Source organism: Canis lupus, chromosome 8, assembly GCF_011100685.1.
Source record: "Canis lupus familiaris isolate Mischka breed German Shepherd chromosome 8, alternate assembly UU_Cfam_GSD_1.0, whole genome shotgun sequence".
In the NCBI taxonomy this organism is placed as follows: Eukaryota; Metazoa; Chordata; class Mammalia; order Carnivora; family Canidae; genus Canis; species Canis lupus.
The window spans coordinates 61,279,657-61,296,262 of NC_049229.1; the positions used below are offsets into that span (position 1 = coordinate 61,279,657).

Sequence of the window (16,606 nt, forward strand, 5' to 3'; positions counted from 1 at the left end):
GCTTGGCCCAGTTGTCCTTTCCACACCACTTCTGCTGATCACCAAACCTTGTGGCATTCTGACTTCCACCAGGTAAAAAATTTTATACGCTTTCATGATATTATTAGAATTAGTGGATTAAATGAGAAGGCTCTGGTATTGTTAAAAGCATGAGTTTTATAATCTGTAAGACCTACTTTGCATTCTGGTTTGGAGAACATGAGTTCTGCTTCAGTATAAAATGGTGCGTGGTGATAACAGCCACCACTGGTTGCTATAAAGGATAAATGAAAAAAAGTGCTAACCACGTTTGGTCCAAAATAGGTGATAAAAGTATTGAGCTAGTAGTATAATGACAACATCTTAAGGGTGACCTCACAAAGGATCTAGTGACTTAACTTTCAAGGTCAGCAAGACCAAGAAGTGTGCTAATCCTCCCACACATGATAAAGCAAGCAGCCCCCAGAAGCCTCAGCTTCGTTGTAGGCTAAGTTGTCAGCAAGGAGATACACTCATTCTTAGGGGACATAAGAAACAAAACTCTCTTTAGGGTCTTGCCTCCTGAGACAGGTTTGGAGAACTCCTCTCTTTCCTGATGATACAGAAGATAGAATTTGGAAGGGAAATGAGATGGGCTTCCCCAATTCCCAAGGACAGTGAAGTTGGTAGAGTACACATAATATTTTCCCAATTTCTCAAATGCCTGGGTAATGTCCCCTCAGCATTATAAATATAGAAAGCATTCATAAGCTGTTTCTGGAATGATGGAAATGAACTGTATCTAGAATTAGACCTCAAACTAAAATAATTTCTAATTAGTCTTAGCTTGAGCAAATATGAGAGCACTTAATTTGCAAGGCAACAGTCCCTCCTTATCCACAGGGGATTTGTTCCAAGACCCCAGGGGTGTCTAAATTAGCAGATAGTACCAAACCCTATTCATACTATTTTTTCCTATAGATACATACCTATGGTAAAGTTTAGTTTATAAGTTAGGTACAGTAAGAGATTACAGGCATACCCCAGAGATACTGTGGGTTGGTTCCAAACCACTGCAATAGAGTGAATATCACAATTAAGAAACTGAAATGAATTTTTGGTTTCCTGGTGCACAAAAAAGTTATATTTACACTCTACTTGTAGTCTATTAAGTGTGCAATAGCATGCATCTAAAGAAAACCCAATGTGCACACCTTAATTTTAAAAAAACTTATTGCTAAAAATGCTAACCATCAATCAAGCTTTCAGCAAGTCATAATCACTGATTATAGATCGTAACAATAATGATGGAAAGTTTGGAATAGTACAAGAATTACCAAAATGTGATAGAAACATGAAGAGAGCAAATGCTGTTGGGAAAATGGTGCCAATAGACTTGCTTGATGCAGGGTTGCCACAAATCTTCAATTTGTAAAAAAATGTAATACTTGCAAAGTGTAATAAAGCAAAGTGCAATAAAACGAGGTATGCCAGTACCAGCAATAGCTAATTATACAGAAAATTTTAACAATATATTTTAATAAAAGTTAGGTGAATGTGGTCTCTCTCAAAATATCTTATTGTGCTGCAATAGATCTTCTTCTTGTGATGATGTGAGATGACAAAATGCCTATGTGATGAGATGAGGTGAATGACACAGGCATTGTGATGTAGCGTGAAGCTTCTATTGACCTCAAGATACATTCAGGAGGAGGATCATCTGCTTCTGGATTGAAGTGGAGTGCAGGTAGCTAAAACCGCAGACAGTACATATGCAGATAAACGGGATCACTAATTTCATGACATATCTACCATCCAAAAGGGTAAAACACTGAACCTCTCCAGGATTTCTCCCATGAAGACATGCAGATATACCATTTTCCTGTTGGATGTAGTAGGGTTCTTATGGGAAGACATTATTCTCCACCCCACTAAAATCCACATGAAAATCCAACAAATATGTTGTAATTCATAGCAATCCAGTAATTCTAACCACAAACTAAATTTCCCTAAGCTTGTTGCAAAAATTTATTATGTCATAGTGAAGACATATAAAGAGTGAATATATGTAACAAATAGTTGCATTGTGAAGCGTGATAATAAAACCAAGACTTGCAAAGTCACGCCCTGACTTAACTAGAAAGGGACCAGCAATGTTGTAGCTACCTGTGTGGTCCTTCCTGATCGGCAGCCCTGTGCCTCACCTTCAGAAGTAATCACTCTCCTGAATTTTGAATTTATCATTCCCTTGCTTTTCAAAATAATGATTTTCCAAGATAGACCTTTAAATGTATATTAATTAGTTGGCTAAACAATGCAAAAACTTTGAGACCTTATCTCCAAATGCATCTGCAGTTTGCACCACAGAAGGTGGGTGGAGCTGAGCTATAAGATGGCTTAGCTGTTGCCATTCTTCCTTAATAGGCGTTTTGTGCCCTGCTCCTCATCTCCCAAGAGAATCAGCCAGTTTTAGGGCCACTTTCGGGCTCTGTCCATAGCAGTCACATATTTCCCTTCATTCTCACTCAGCATAGGTGTCCGTCTATATAGCTGTTGTCTGAAAAAGAGGGAGAACTTTCTGCCACCGATATGAATCTTTGTACTAGTTGTTACTACAGAACAGACTTGAGGCTGACTCCCCTATTGGTGAGGAGGTCCTCTTGCCCTGAGTGGGGTTAGCAACAACCCAGACACTGTCTGGGCAGCTCTCTATGACTACTACAACAACCTCCCCAGTTCCTCTTTATTAACAAGTAACAAAGCAAAAGACCTTTACTGCCTGGTTGACCATCTAATTTGGACAACATATTTGCTACTAATTCTCATGGACTTTCTTCAAATCCTGTTAGGGACCATGATTTCCTCATCCTTCTTCCAGAAAGCCATGTCACTGTCAGCATCCCACCCTTGTTGATAAAACTGTTAAGAACTGTGAAGGATCTGGGAATTCAGCCTCCCTGCAAGCTACCAAGGCAAGCTGCCATCGATTCATGGACACTGGCAGAAGACCCAGGATTACTGGTTCACAGGCAAAGGACTCCATTACTCACGGCACAGCCAGCAGCGTGAGGGTCAGCACATTTGTGTCAGTTCCCTTTACCCACAAGTCCTATGGGATGATGCAGATGAGCCCTGATAGATATTTACACATACAGAGGGGGTTGCATTACAGAAGGGAAGCCTGAATTTAGGGAGCCCACGTCTTTTAAAATAGTTGGTAAGCATGCCCGCTTTTTATTCTGGAATGAGACCTTAACTCTATCTTCTAAGCCTGTTCACTATCCAAACATCCTTGAAAAGATATCCTGGAACAAAGGTAAGTCAATGCCTTGTTCATAAGATGTTTAGACACAAAAGAGTTCCATTGAGAAAAATGGCTTATTATCTGTTATACTTGAAAAATTGTTTAAAAGCTTTATTGTATTGTTTTAAATTCTATCTTGAACCCAGAAATGACAGTCCTGTTTATAAAGCCTCTTGGAGGAGTATGTGTCTGTGTGCAACAAAGGGTTCCAAAAAAGGTGTTTACTAGGGTTGACAAATATGAGGTTTATAGTTTCAGACATTCAGAAGTTTTGAGGGAATCTTTCTGACTCAGTGTTTTTCCTCTCTTGGGCAAGAATAGTAATTTTGCTCTGTAATATAAGCTTGGAATTTAATCAAGAATTCTAAAAGTCATAAAGATCTGTTATAAGATGAAACTATAAAAATACTGAATGTTCTAGCCAGTGGCCAACAAGCCTCCTTGATACGATGGAAGCTCATCGTTATAGTGAAGCCCCTACCTCACATTATCCTACAATTTGCACCTTTTCCTCCCAAATCTGCCAGTTTTCCCATGTTACTAATGTACTGACCTCTTCTTTACAATACCCCATAATTTATACCTTTTCTTTAAGTCCATCATATTCCTTGCATTACTAACGGGCTGACCTCCCCTTTATATTATCCTGCAATTTACACCTCTTCCCCCTGACTCCAGCAGATTTCCCGCACCACTCCTAATGGACTGACATCTCCCAATTTGTACCACATTTCTTGCAATTTGTGCTCCTATTTTCAGAAAAGCTGTGGGGGAAGCTGCATTGTTACTGTGTGTCTAGAGCAAAAGAACAGAGACTGCTGAGAGGTAGTGCTCTGAACCTCTCCACAGCCCTGTGGACTCCCAACTCAGGAAGGTGTCAGGAAATGATTAAGTAGGATGACGATCCTGAGCTGATGGCTAAGAAAATGATGAAAAGGAAGACGAAAAGTTCCTAATCTGTCCTTTAGGAGAGCTCCAGGGACTCTGCAGAATGAGAAAAATCTATAACGAATTATTGCAAACTACATCTGAAACAAATGATGTACTATATGTTGGCTAATTGAATTTAAATAAAAAAAAATCTTTAACGACTAGCTTAATTTACATTTAACATATTCTTTCACTACATTCATATGAAAGGGATGTTTTTTCATATATTAACAATTTCCTTCAGTTGGTACTATTGTTATTTGTCGTATCTCTTCCTGGTTACTCTACGGTAAGATTTCCTCCAGAATGTGCTACCTACAAGGAGTCTTAGAAATTTGAGTCAGGGCCAGCACAGGAAGGTATGGTGAAGAATATTCCAGATATAGAATACTGTGTGTGCAAAGGCACAGAGGTGCGGGTTCAAAACCTTTAGGGAATTTTAATATCTCAAAGTGGTTAGAATAGAGCATAAATAGGATGGTGGCTGAGTCAGAACATGGAAGAATGCCCTTTGAAGGAACCTAGATGTTGTACTCCATGTGACTGGGAGCCATTAACGAGTTTGAAGCAGGGAGAGTAATGTGCTCATATCTGAAATCAGATTAATCTCTCAGATGGTGGTATGGAGGATACATTAGAAGGGAGATGATACCGGAAGTAGGGAAACTAATGAAGAGAGCACACATTAGCTAGTAAGGACACGAGAAGGACATCTGTTATGGCATGAATTGTGTCCCCTAAAATTCATGTTGAAATCCTAAATGTCAGCACCTCAGAATGTGACTCTGTCTGGAGATAGGGTCTTTAAAGAGTTAATCAGCTTAAAATGAGGTCATTAGGGTGGGCCCTAATCTGCTATGACTGGTTTCCTAAGAAGAGGGAAACAGGACACAGACACACAGAGAGACCAGCTATTTGTGAGCCAAGTACACAGGACTCAGAAAAAAGAAACAACCCTGCTGATGACTTGAAATCAGACTTCCAACCTCCAGAATTTTAAGAAAATAAATTTCTGTTGTTGAAGCCGATCATTTGATCATTATAGCAAACGAACATGTCGTGAATCAAGGATGGTGAGGAGGAAAAAAATCTGAGACAGATATGGGCAGTAGGACAGAATCTGGTAACCAGTTGGTTACAAGTGGTCAAGGAAAGAAATTGATTTAGAGGATTCTGGTGTGGATAACTGGGTAAATGGTGAATTCATGAACCAAAAAAAGTAATACAGGAAAAGATCAGGTCTGAGAGACACTATAAAGCATTTAGAACATGTAGAATTTGAGGAATCAAAGGAGGCACCCAGAGAAAGATGTTTAGCAGGACAAAGCTATGGGTCTGAATCTGAGAAAACAGGACTGAGATTAAGATGTGGAACCAGGTGTCTTCCACATGGAAGGAGAGACTGTGAATAAAATCTCCAGAGGAAGGATGTTGATAAAGGCGAAAAAATTGCAAGAATCATGTAGGCAGACCTGGGCCAGCCACCGAAGGATACAGAAAGGAAAGGCTGTTAAAGGTAGGCCCAGGCCCGAGAACTGACACAGACACCATGGAAAAGGTGTTCCAAGGAGGGGGTGGTCACCAGAGCTGAATGTTGAAAAGAGGTCAGAGATGAGAAGTAGATTGTCCACTGAATTTGACAATTAGGAGATTACGGAGGAACTCAGCAAAATCATTCAGCAGAGCTCTCAGGAGGTGAAAGCTATGCTGTACTGAGTTGAGAAACAAGGCAAGGACACCCTTGCAAGAAGCCTGGCTGAGCTGGATGCTGGGTCCAGAGTGGGTTCTATTCTTATTCCCAGCAGTGGTGGTGCTGGGGCCAGGAAGGAAGGGAACAGAACTATGAAGCAGATAGGAGCTGCAAGGGATCATATCCTAAGGTCAGGGGGCACAGGGCCTCCCTGAAGGGTTCTCTCTCCAAGACTTCAAACATCATCCTCATGATGACTTATTCCTGCTCCTGTTTGGGGTGGCGGATTTGAATTAGAGCAACTTCCTGTCCAAAGTGTGCTCATGGGCACAGGTGGCCCGCTTGTGGATAATTCCTCATAGGCTTCTCTGCAATGTGTGGGAAATCACACCCCTTTCATGTTATGAAGAGGGTCCACTGGGTCAGGGGAAAAGAAGAGGGGAATGGTACATCAAGAAGGAGGTGAAGAGGAGCTTTATTCCCTCATGGAGCTGCCTGTCATGGCTAAAATGAGGTGAAATCTAGTTGCTTTCTATGCATGGACTCTCCCACCAGCCTGCAAATTCCTTGCCTCCAGGGATAAGCCAATGTTGTAACCTAGAGCATCCACATGACGCCAGAAGGCACTTTCAGGAAGCTCAACCAATACTGAATGGAAGCTCTTCCATGGCTGTGTAGAGAACATTATGCCCTGATGACCAGGTTCTGCTCACAAGGTGAGAAAGAGCCCAGTGGGCATTCATAGTGCACATCTACACCCTCCTGGGAGGCACAGATAGGTCAGAGAAGGATGTGTCACCAAGAGGGTCAGAGACCCAACTCTACAAGTAGATGGCCAAAACTGCTTTTTAGCAAAGTCAAAGTTACATCCTGAGAAATAGAGTAACGAAGCCAAGAAGAGGGTTTTAAAAGGCAAAATAAAGTAAACTGGGTGGAGATAGTTATTAAATACACAAAATCTGCAAACAATTCAGAACTGGGTGGCCACAAAATGTTTGTTTGGGCTTAGGGTGCATATTATCTGATTTCATGGACTCTCAGGACGCTTTTCCAACAATTTTAAAAATCTTTAAAATTGTGATGCAGTTTATAACCATTGGTATATCTTAGCATTGTGTCATAGTTTAATGGGTAGAATTTTTTCTTTCATTAGTGGTACATAACATGATGGTGCCCAAGAATCAATGTATCTCAAACTTAATGATGTGGTATTTTACTCTATGAAAGGGTACAGCAGTTGTTTTGATCTGCTGCTTTAATTAGAAGTACTCAGCTTTAGCAACGGGTAAATTTTGAGTACTATCTCAAAAACAGAGGGTCTCAAAAGGCACCCCTTCATATATTAAGACACTGAGTAACTATTTTGAGAGCCAACTGTGCACTTTAATTTACCGCTCTCCAAACAGTGAGCAGTAAGGACTCTAATTGGCAGAAAGTGCTGTTATGCTATATCATGAGTGATGACATTCAGGTCCCGGAACTCGGTAATAAAAAGAGCCTGATTATTACCATTTTTTGTTTAATCGTTTATATGTCTGTAATTAAGTCTGTGCCTTCTCTCCGACACTGTGGAATGCTGATCACTTACTTCATGGGTAGGGAAGAAAAAGACTAGAGACTCTGCTCCTTCAAAAGTCAGAAGACAGATTCTAGCCTGCAGTTGGGACCTACTAAGAGATCGTTCTGAAGAATACTTTGAGACAGTATCTTTCAGCAGGTGAAGCCTGTGGTAACTGTGGTATTGGGGGTTTGCCTTGCTTTCAGTGTTTACAGGGTCAAATCTAAATTCATATACTGGGAATGCATTCCATCTTCACTGCTGAGTATGGGATGAATTGATTTATTTGCTTATTTTTAAATGCGTCTACTGGCCTTTAGAAGCTATTATTTTATTTACATAAAGGTACTTTTGAACTTTACAAACATGCTGGTTGCTACCCACTGTCCAAATATTTTAAATAAGGTATTAGATAGGTACAAAGCAACAATCCATATCTGAAATAAGAAAATGAAGGAAGGAAATCATTGCCAAATGCCTTCCTAAATAATATTTTTAAAATAATCATTTTCACAGATCAGCTTTTGTCGTTCGAAATTAAAATATACTTTCTTAAAATATTAAACCATATGAATATCTAAATCTATTTTCCATGTTTCACACAAAAGGGTATGGAGTATATTTTTGGTGGCAATCAATATGTCTACTTTGGGCAGTTATTACCATTCAGTGTCTATTTTTTTAATTGGCCTGAGAGACAATTAACAAATGTGGATCTTTATCTGAGCCTTCTTCGAGGTCTAAATTCACTTTTCATCTTGGCTCTTCTCATTTTCACCTTGTACCTGATCACTTTACAAGGCATATGCCTCTTTCTTCCTTTAATTGCTTTTTGTAGCTCCTTTTTCATTCTTTTTTTAAATTGCGTGTTGCTAAGCAATGTGCACAACGGTAGGATATACATTCATTACCTTTGAACATGGCCCACATGGAATTATCTTCCTCTACTCCTTTACCTCATTGGAATTGACCTCAACTGCACTTTCTTTCTTTTGACCTTTCTTTCTGCCAACACACCCATCTTCCTGTCCTCTGATCATGACATAGTAGCTATTGTAGTCAATATTTATCCCCATCTTTTTCTACGCCCCATTGTTTTTGTTAAGCTCTGATGAACAGACTGATTTCACATGACTATTTTCTTTTTGGTCTGTTCTCTTTGTCTTACTTCTTTGATTTGTATTTAAAGACATTAGAAAGACACCTCTTCTTTGATGAAATTTAGGTCATTTTTTTATTATTTTCCTTTCATCACTTTTGTTGTTCCAGATGCTGGTTTGTTTCAGGACCACAGCACCCATTATTGCTTTCTTCCCGATATCACTTATTTACTTTAGTGATTATATCAACTATGGTATAGTCCTATGAAACCACATCACTTACTCGACATTAATTTGTTCTATTTTTCAATGACCTACAGTGTATTTATTTAGCTATGGTAAGCTGCCAAAAAAAAAAAAAAAATCCCCCTGTACAAACCAAACAAAAAACCAAATACCTCAATTACTATAAACATGTATTATAATTTTTTTAAAGATTTTATTTATTTATTCATGAGAGACAGAGAGAGAGAGAGAGAGAGAGAGAGAGAGAGAGGCAGAGACCCAGGCGGAGGGAGAAGCAGGCTCCATGCAGGGAGCCCGACATAGGACTTGATCCCAGGTCTCCAGGATCAGGCCCTGGGCTGAAGGAGGCACTAAACCACTAAGCCACCCGTGGCTGCCCATAATTTTCTTTTATATACATGTCTGACTAAATAGTTCTGAAGAAGGCAAAGAGCAGGCTTTACCTTTACCAAACCAAGCTAATTTGTACCGTTGGGCTCATATGGATTCTTGGGATTCTTGGAGACAATGATTTCTAAGTAAGTGTGGAAAGGTTTATGATTCAGGATCCTGTGATACTCAGTTTGACTCAATCTGGCCATAACTTTATGAGGTCTTACTACTCTAATTCTAAAGAAAGCCAAGTAATGCTTCTTCCCCTATTACAACACAGGGAAGTCACAGTGTTACAGAACGTCGAACCAAATTCAATATGCATAAACTCTCTGGAACAAATCTGTTCTATCAGAAATGTCAGAGGTGTAATGGGTGTCCATGTTACTACTAGTATGTTCTCTTCCACATCTGGCCTATTGATGACTTTTTTGATTTCCATTTATTCTAAATTTTACAAGTATACCTTTCTTAATATTTGTTGTAGGACTCCTTTCTCCTGCGTACTAGATTGCATAGTCAAGTGAAAGGACTCAAACTAATTGACCTCATAATCAAAGGCTCCCACTAGATTTTAAATCGATTCTAAACTGAGAACTTGCGGGATACCTGAGTAGCTCAGCAGTTGAGCGTCTGCCTTCGGCTCAGGGCATGATCCCGGGATCCAGGATCGAGTCCCACATCGGGCTCTTTGCAGGGAGCCTGTTTCTCCCTCTGCCTGTGTCTCTGCCTCTCTCTCTGTATCTCTCATGAATAAATAAATAAAATCTTTTAAAAAAATAAAATAAATAAATAAATAAACAAACAAACAAACAAACAAACAAACAGAATTTGCTTTTCTATTTCTTTTCTTTTGAAGGTGGTTTAGGATAAGTTGAAAAATGATAATAAAAAGTAAACAATTAAATGGAAAAAAATGTTAACTACTTGAAAGAAAATGAATGACAAAAACATGCCAACTGTGTGTTATAAATTCTATGACTTCCTTTGAGGTTAGTTGGCTTGTATCTTGGCTATTTCACTAAAATGAAAGCGAGTATCACTTATGAGGCAGTAGAACATAGTAGTTAAGAATGTAAGTGTGAAAATTTACACGAGTTAAAAACAGTCAAGACAATTCTAAAAAAATTACAAAGCTGTAAGAATTATACTATTAGATTATCAAAACTTATTAGAAAGCCATATAATCAGGAGGGTGGTATTGGCACAAGGATAGACAAACAGACCAATGTAAAATAACAGGAAGTCCAGGGAAGGGTTGATGCTATAGTCTCTCAAGTCCAAAGGTAGTTAAAAGGCAGAAACCTTTCTTTCTTGGAGGACTTCAGTCTGTTTTCTTGTGTCCTTCAACTGATCTATTAGAGAAGGCCCACCCACATCAAGAAGGGTAATTTGCTTTACTCAGTCTACTGATTTAACTGTTAATTATATCTTAAAAAAATCTTTCTGCAGCATTTGGACTGCTGTTTGATCAGAAACTGGGTACCATGGCCTAGCCCAATTCAAACATAAAATTAACCATCATACTTGGCATTAGGCAAAGATTTCTAAGGTAAGACCAAAAAAAAAAAAAAAAAAAGAATCATTTAAATATTGATAACTTGGATTTTAAAATAAAAGACTTTTGTTTTCTAAAAAAAAAAAGTTCAGAAAATGAAAATAAAAGTCATACACTGAACTTGTATCTAGCATATATAAAAATCTCTTGCAACTTAGTACTTAATTTAAAAAAAAAATAGGCAAAAAAACAAAACAAAACAAGCAAATAAAAATATGGGCAAAAGACTTGAACACATTCTTCATTACAAGAGATATGGATGGCAAACAAGGACAAGAAAAATTATTTAAATCACTTGGGGAAGTAAAAATTAAACAGTACAAGGAGATGCCACAATACACCTATTAGAAAAGGCTAAAAACAAAAACAAAACAAAAAAATTAGCAATACCAAGTGCCAGTAACAATGAACTGTAACTGGAAGTCTTAAATCTTACTAGTGAGAAAGCAAAATAGTTTGCCAGCTTCTTAGAAAATTAAAACATAAACCTATCGTGTGACTCAGAAGTTACATTTATTAGCCCAAAAGAAATGAAGACAAATATCCAAACAAAAACTGGAACAAAATGTTTATAGCAATTATTCATAATTGCCGCAAACTGGAAACAACCCAATGTCCATCAACTGGTAAATGAATAAACTGTAGTAGAATTCATACAAGAACATGTGACTTAGCAACTATCAGGAACTAACCATTGACAAATGCAACAATGTGGATGAATTTCAAATGCATTGTCATGTGAGAAAAACCAATACAAAAGATCACATACTGGGTGATTCCATTTATATGACAATCTGGAAGAGGCAATGATATAGACATAGAAATAAGATCAGTGGTATCAGAGATTGGGAGTAGAGGTAGAGAACTGAAAGGAAGAGAGATATTTTATATGTTGATTTGGTACTGGTTACACAGCCATATACATTTGTCAAAACTCATATGACTACACCTATTAATGGAGAATTCTATAATATATAAATTATACCTTAATAAATCTGATTTTTAAAAATGAGAAGTGAAAGAAAACCAAAATGATGAAAAAATATTGCATTAGGATAAAATTTAGTAGGAGAAAATAAATAGATATTGGAGTTCAAAAATAATCTAAATTTTCAAATTGTTAAGAATCTGTTCACATCACTTTAAATGCTTACACATTTTTAAAAGAAAAATGATGTGTAAAAAAAAAAAAGAAAGAAAAATGATGTGTATCAAATCACAATGATATTTAGATTCCAAGGAATACATTTAAGAGCAGAATAGTTTTATTTTAAAGAGTCAATATTTATAACACACTGGAAATCATATGCAACCATGGAGAAAGGATTAGTTATCAGTCTAAAAATGCACAAGGAAGTACATTATTTTTAAGAATACTTTCAGAGAAATACAAAAGGTCACTGCCCTAGAACACAGCTTCCCAAAACTCTGCTATGGATGGTTTATAAGATCTTGAGCCCCAAAGCCTCTTGAGCAGGCAGACGGTCAAAAGCAACTTGTCTGTTTACCTAAATGCACTTTATACATACTTATTGTCTATGAGTGCAATAAGGTGAAAAGATTGTAAAGCACTGCCCTTGAGAAATTCTTGTGTACAGTTGAAAAGGCACCAGAAAGCTTACTGCAGTATTTAGTTTAAATAGTGAGTCACTAAAAACAATATTAACACCCATCCATAGGCAAGTGGATAAATAAAATATAGATTTATCTTTCAATGAGATTTTATACTGCAATGAAAATGAATGAACAACAAGAACTACATGTATTATTATTAAGGAATCTCAAAAACTTAACGTAGAGTGAAAAAAATCAAGATCTTGGCTATAAATGATACAATATAATGTATATGACACTGGAAAACATGTAAAACAAGATTACATATTATGGATAAATGCCTACCCAGTTGTATTAAACATGCATAAAACTGATAAATACCAAAATATAGATTATCACAGTTCTCTCTCTAAAGAGAGAGAGGGTAAGGACTCAGGGAAGAATGCATAGGGGTTTTCAACTCTACATGTATGATTTTATTTCTTTAAAAATCTGAAGTAAATGTGGCAAATGCTAAGACTGGATAAAGCTAGGTAGCTGAAGCAGAAGAGTTACATTAAATTACTATCTATCCCTTTCTGTACTTAAAATATTTTTTAATTTTTTTTAATTCGAGTTCAATTTGCCAACATATAGCATAACACCCAGTGCTCATCCTGCCAAGTGCCCCCCCTCATTGCCCATCACCCAGTCACCCCAACCCCCCACCCACTTCCCCTTCCACTACCCCTGGTTCATTTCCCAGAGTTAGGGGACTCTCATGTTTTGTCACCCTCACTGATATTTTCACTCATTTTCTCTCCTTTCCCTTTATTCCCTTTCACTAATTTTTATATTCCCCAAATGAATATATAATTCATTATATATGAGACCATATAATGTTTGTCCTTTTCCGATTGACTTATTTCACTTAAAATATTTCTAATGAACACACACAAAATGAAAGTACACATTTGGTATCTTGAAATTTGGTAGGAGTCCTGGTTAATTGGAGATTTGATGATTTATGCAAATATACAATTCTCATAGCCCAAAGCATCAGAAATTTTAACCAAGCCTAGAGATTAAATATAACCATTATATTTAACCAAATATAACCTTGGGAACCTAAACCCAAGGTTGGTTTGGACACCCTCTTCAAGTTCTAAGAAACTCAAAGAAAATTTAATATGTTTGAATGATAAAGATTATATATCACATCTAACATGAATAACATTTTTCTATAGTCATTAATAAAATTAATTCACTGCTTCATACAACAAGTTTGAAACGACCACGTGCTTTGTGCTAACCTGAACATCCAGAGGTAATCAAGATAGAATAGGTAACATTACTGCTCTCATGGAGCTATTATAGTCAAGTTTGAGAAAGAAACAATATGCAAAGACAAAAGATAGTCTCAGAGATTGGTAAGTGCTGTAAATGATAAATCTCTACCAGTAGGAGAGATTTATTCAGGGAGGGGGTTAGGGGGAAGTCACTTTGGATAGGTAAGACTCTTCTTTTAATGCAGTGTTTAAACAGGGAACCACGAATGCAAAGACCAGAATAGAAGGCAGCAAAAGTCTTGAAAAACTGGATGCTCAAGATAAGCATAAAAGAATAGACATATGCTCTCTAAGCCTATAGAAGTAACAAGAACATTTAATATCACTCAGTAGTTTGAAAGTTTTACTATTTTTTTGGAAAAATTAAAGATAGAAATAACTTGTTTGCTATCCATGGATATTTAAATGTCATATCTCAGTCATATATCAAGACTTCTTATATGGTATTTAAATAAAAACAACTATTATGTTGTTATGCTGAAATAAAATAACACTGAAATTAAGTAATAGGGAATCTTTAAGGTATTTACTGAATGACATGGGTAAAAATCAACCCTTTTCTAACATATGTACTAACCATTTAGAAAAGACAACAGGCTGTAAATATATTCTTGAGAACAGGTGTTATGAAATAAAGCAAGCAGGCTTAGGCAGGGATCAAAAAAGCAGGTGACTCTGAACAGTGAAGTAGTATTACAGTAGGACATTAAACATCTGTATCATATTTCAGCACATGTGTTAACATTCAGACTTTTCTTGAAGCTATAATGTATTTCCTTAGGAATGGATATAGTAAATAGTGGCTTTCTTCATTTCAATCAGAAAAGAAATAATCTAAAGTACACTTACAGAGACGCAAGCTCCAACAGTCATGCCAGTTATTAGCTATATCCCATATGGCCACCTAGGGGCATTTAAAGACCATTCCCTAAGTCATTGTCCAATCTACTGAGTAGACAATACTGCTAGCACGATGATGAGAATTACAAGGAAGGAAATGAAATGCTGAAAATGCTGCCCTGTCTTTGTTCATAAACCATGATGCAGTGATACCTTCTGCTTGCAGTTCTGATTGCTACAGCTCAGGAGATACTGAAAGGAAGTCTAAAGAAATAGTGGAACTAAATTAGTGGTCAAGGACCAAACAAGCAGTCTGTAGGGATACGGGAAAAAAAAAAAAAAAAAAAAAAAAAAAAACTATTCAGATCTTCTAATCCAGAAACACAAAGGCTGAGAAAAGTTTATGAAATCAGGAAAGTTTTGCATGATAATTAGAGTGATTTTCCAAACCTGAAAATTAAGACCCATGAAACATTGAAGATTAAAAAAGGTTATATGAAGACAATTTTTTAAATCCCAGTTTTATGAAGCATCTTATCCATAAGATGGGACAAGATGAAAATTAAAAGAAAAAGCACAATAAATCATTTGATAAATCATAAAATCTGAACTCCAAATTTGAATCCTGATTTACCTGTGCAACCTTGGACAAGTATCTTAATCTTTCTGTGTCTTGGTTCTTTATCCAGGAAATAGCTATTGTGAGGATAAAATGAATAAACAGTGCTTGCTACACAGTAGGTGCTTTAAAAACTTTAGTGGTGACTCCATGCACAGAAAACAGTTAACACAGCAGGACTGATTGCTATCCTGCTTATGAGGCTCGCCTTTGGCTGGCATCTGGAAACTTGGATTTTCAGAAGTTTTTCACTAACATTAACTCATATGATTGCTGTGCCTAAAACTGTTTGTGCAATATGGCTTATGAAGAACACCTGCTTTCCTTCTGGGAGTCTGGATCTTTGGTACATGCCAGGTAGAGACTGTCTACATTATCATCTCACAATAAAAACCCCGGGTGCTGAGTCTTGAATGAGTTTCAGGTTGGCAACACTTCACACATATTGTCACAACTTGCTGCTGGAAAAATTAAGCATGTCCTGTGTGATTTCACTGAGAGGCGATCCTCAGAAGCTAGCACCTGGTTTCCCCTGGACTACACCCCATTTGCCTTTCCCTTTGTTAATTTTGTTTCATATCCTTTCTCTGTAACAAATTGTAGCCATAAGTAAATTATAGGCAGAGTCCTTCTTCCTTGGAGCACTATCAATACTCATAGTTAAATTATTTTATGCTAGATATTAGTAAAAATGCACTGTAATATCTTGAAGTCAAGTTCAACATAAGTGATTTTTAGATATAATACCTCGATGAAGGGACGCCTGGGTGGCTCAGTGGTTGAGCATCTGCCTTTGGCTCAGGGCGTGATCCCAGGGTCCCAGAATCGAGTCTCAAATTGGGCTTCCTGCATGGAGCCTGCTTCTCCCTCTGCCTGTGTCTCTGCCTCTCTCTCTCTCTCTCACTCGCTCTCTCATGAATAAATAAATAAAATTTTAAAGCAAAAATAATACCTTGATGAAAACATAAAACATTGTATTGTTTCTTTCATAAATAATAGGTGAAATAAAAACGTTGAGATTCAGTGGCATGTTCATTAAGTTATACCACTATTTCCTGACAATATGCTTTTACATCACATGAAAAGAAATATTAAGCTTACACCTTCTAAATGATATTCAAGAGAAGAACAATAGTGGTTAGAAATACTTAGGCATATCCTTCAGATAGCAAGAGAAGGTAGAGCACAACTGAAATGCCAGAATCCACAAACTAGAAATGTATCACTAATTTCATATATTTTCTACATCTCTTACAAATAAGCTTTGTCTTTTCTAACACTTAGTAAATCCAATGCTCTGCCCAATAAATCAATATCTGGAAAACAGAATTTAGAAAAAGTTTTGAGAGAAAAAGTACTTAATAATTCATGTGACTTTCTGTTTTTGGATAGATCAATTTCTCCACTGAAAAAAACAAAAGTGCTGCATAAGAACTAAAACAAAACTACCTTAAAGGCACAGTTTAAAAAAAAAAAAAAAAAAAAAAAAAAGGTAGGGCCAGGTCATATTCTTGGGATAGCTCAAACCCAAAATGGTTAGTGGAAACTC

At 37.1% G+C, this 16,606-nt stretch overlaps 1 protein-coding gene and 1 long non-coding RNA gene across 21 annotated transcripts in view; one reads left to right on the top strand and one right to left on the bottom strand.

Annotated features, from left to right (window-relative positions):
* The window catches only part of EFCAB11 (EF-hand calcium binding domain 11), a 145,180-nt gene that overhangs the window by 72,928 nt on the left and 55,646 nt on the right, over positions 1-16,606 (bottom strand). The window contains exon 6 of one of the 18 annotated variants that reach the window (XM_038545528.1): positions 2,413-2,515. The exons of the other annotated variants lie outside the window; for them this stretch is intronic. Coding sequence (XP_038401456.1) covers positions 2,428-2,515 — 88 coding nt within the window. The 3' untranslated portion in view covers positions 2,413-2,427. Of the gene's footprint in view, positions 1-2,412; positions 2,516-16,606 lie in introns of those variants that run through there. 18 annotated transcript variants of the gene reach the window in all.
* LOC111097141 lies at positions 1,552-4,345 on the top strand. Of its 3 annotated transcripts, none has more exons than XR_005363685.1 (3): positions 1,552-1,705; positions 2,837-3,274; positions 4,022-4,345. It is a non-coding gene; the product is annotated as an uncharacterized LOC111097141 (long non-coding RNA). The 3 variants fall into 3 exon arrangements; XR_005363686.1 differs by lacking the exon at positions 1,552-1,705 and adding an exon at positions 2,101-2,170; XR_005363687.1 differs by lacking the exon at positions 1,552-1,705 and adding an exon at positions 2,177-2,328.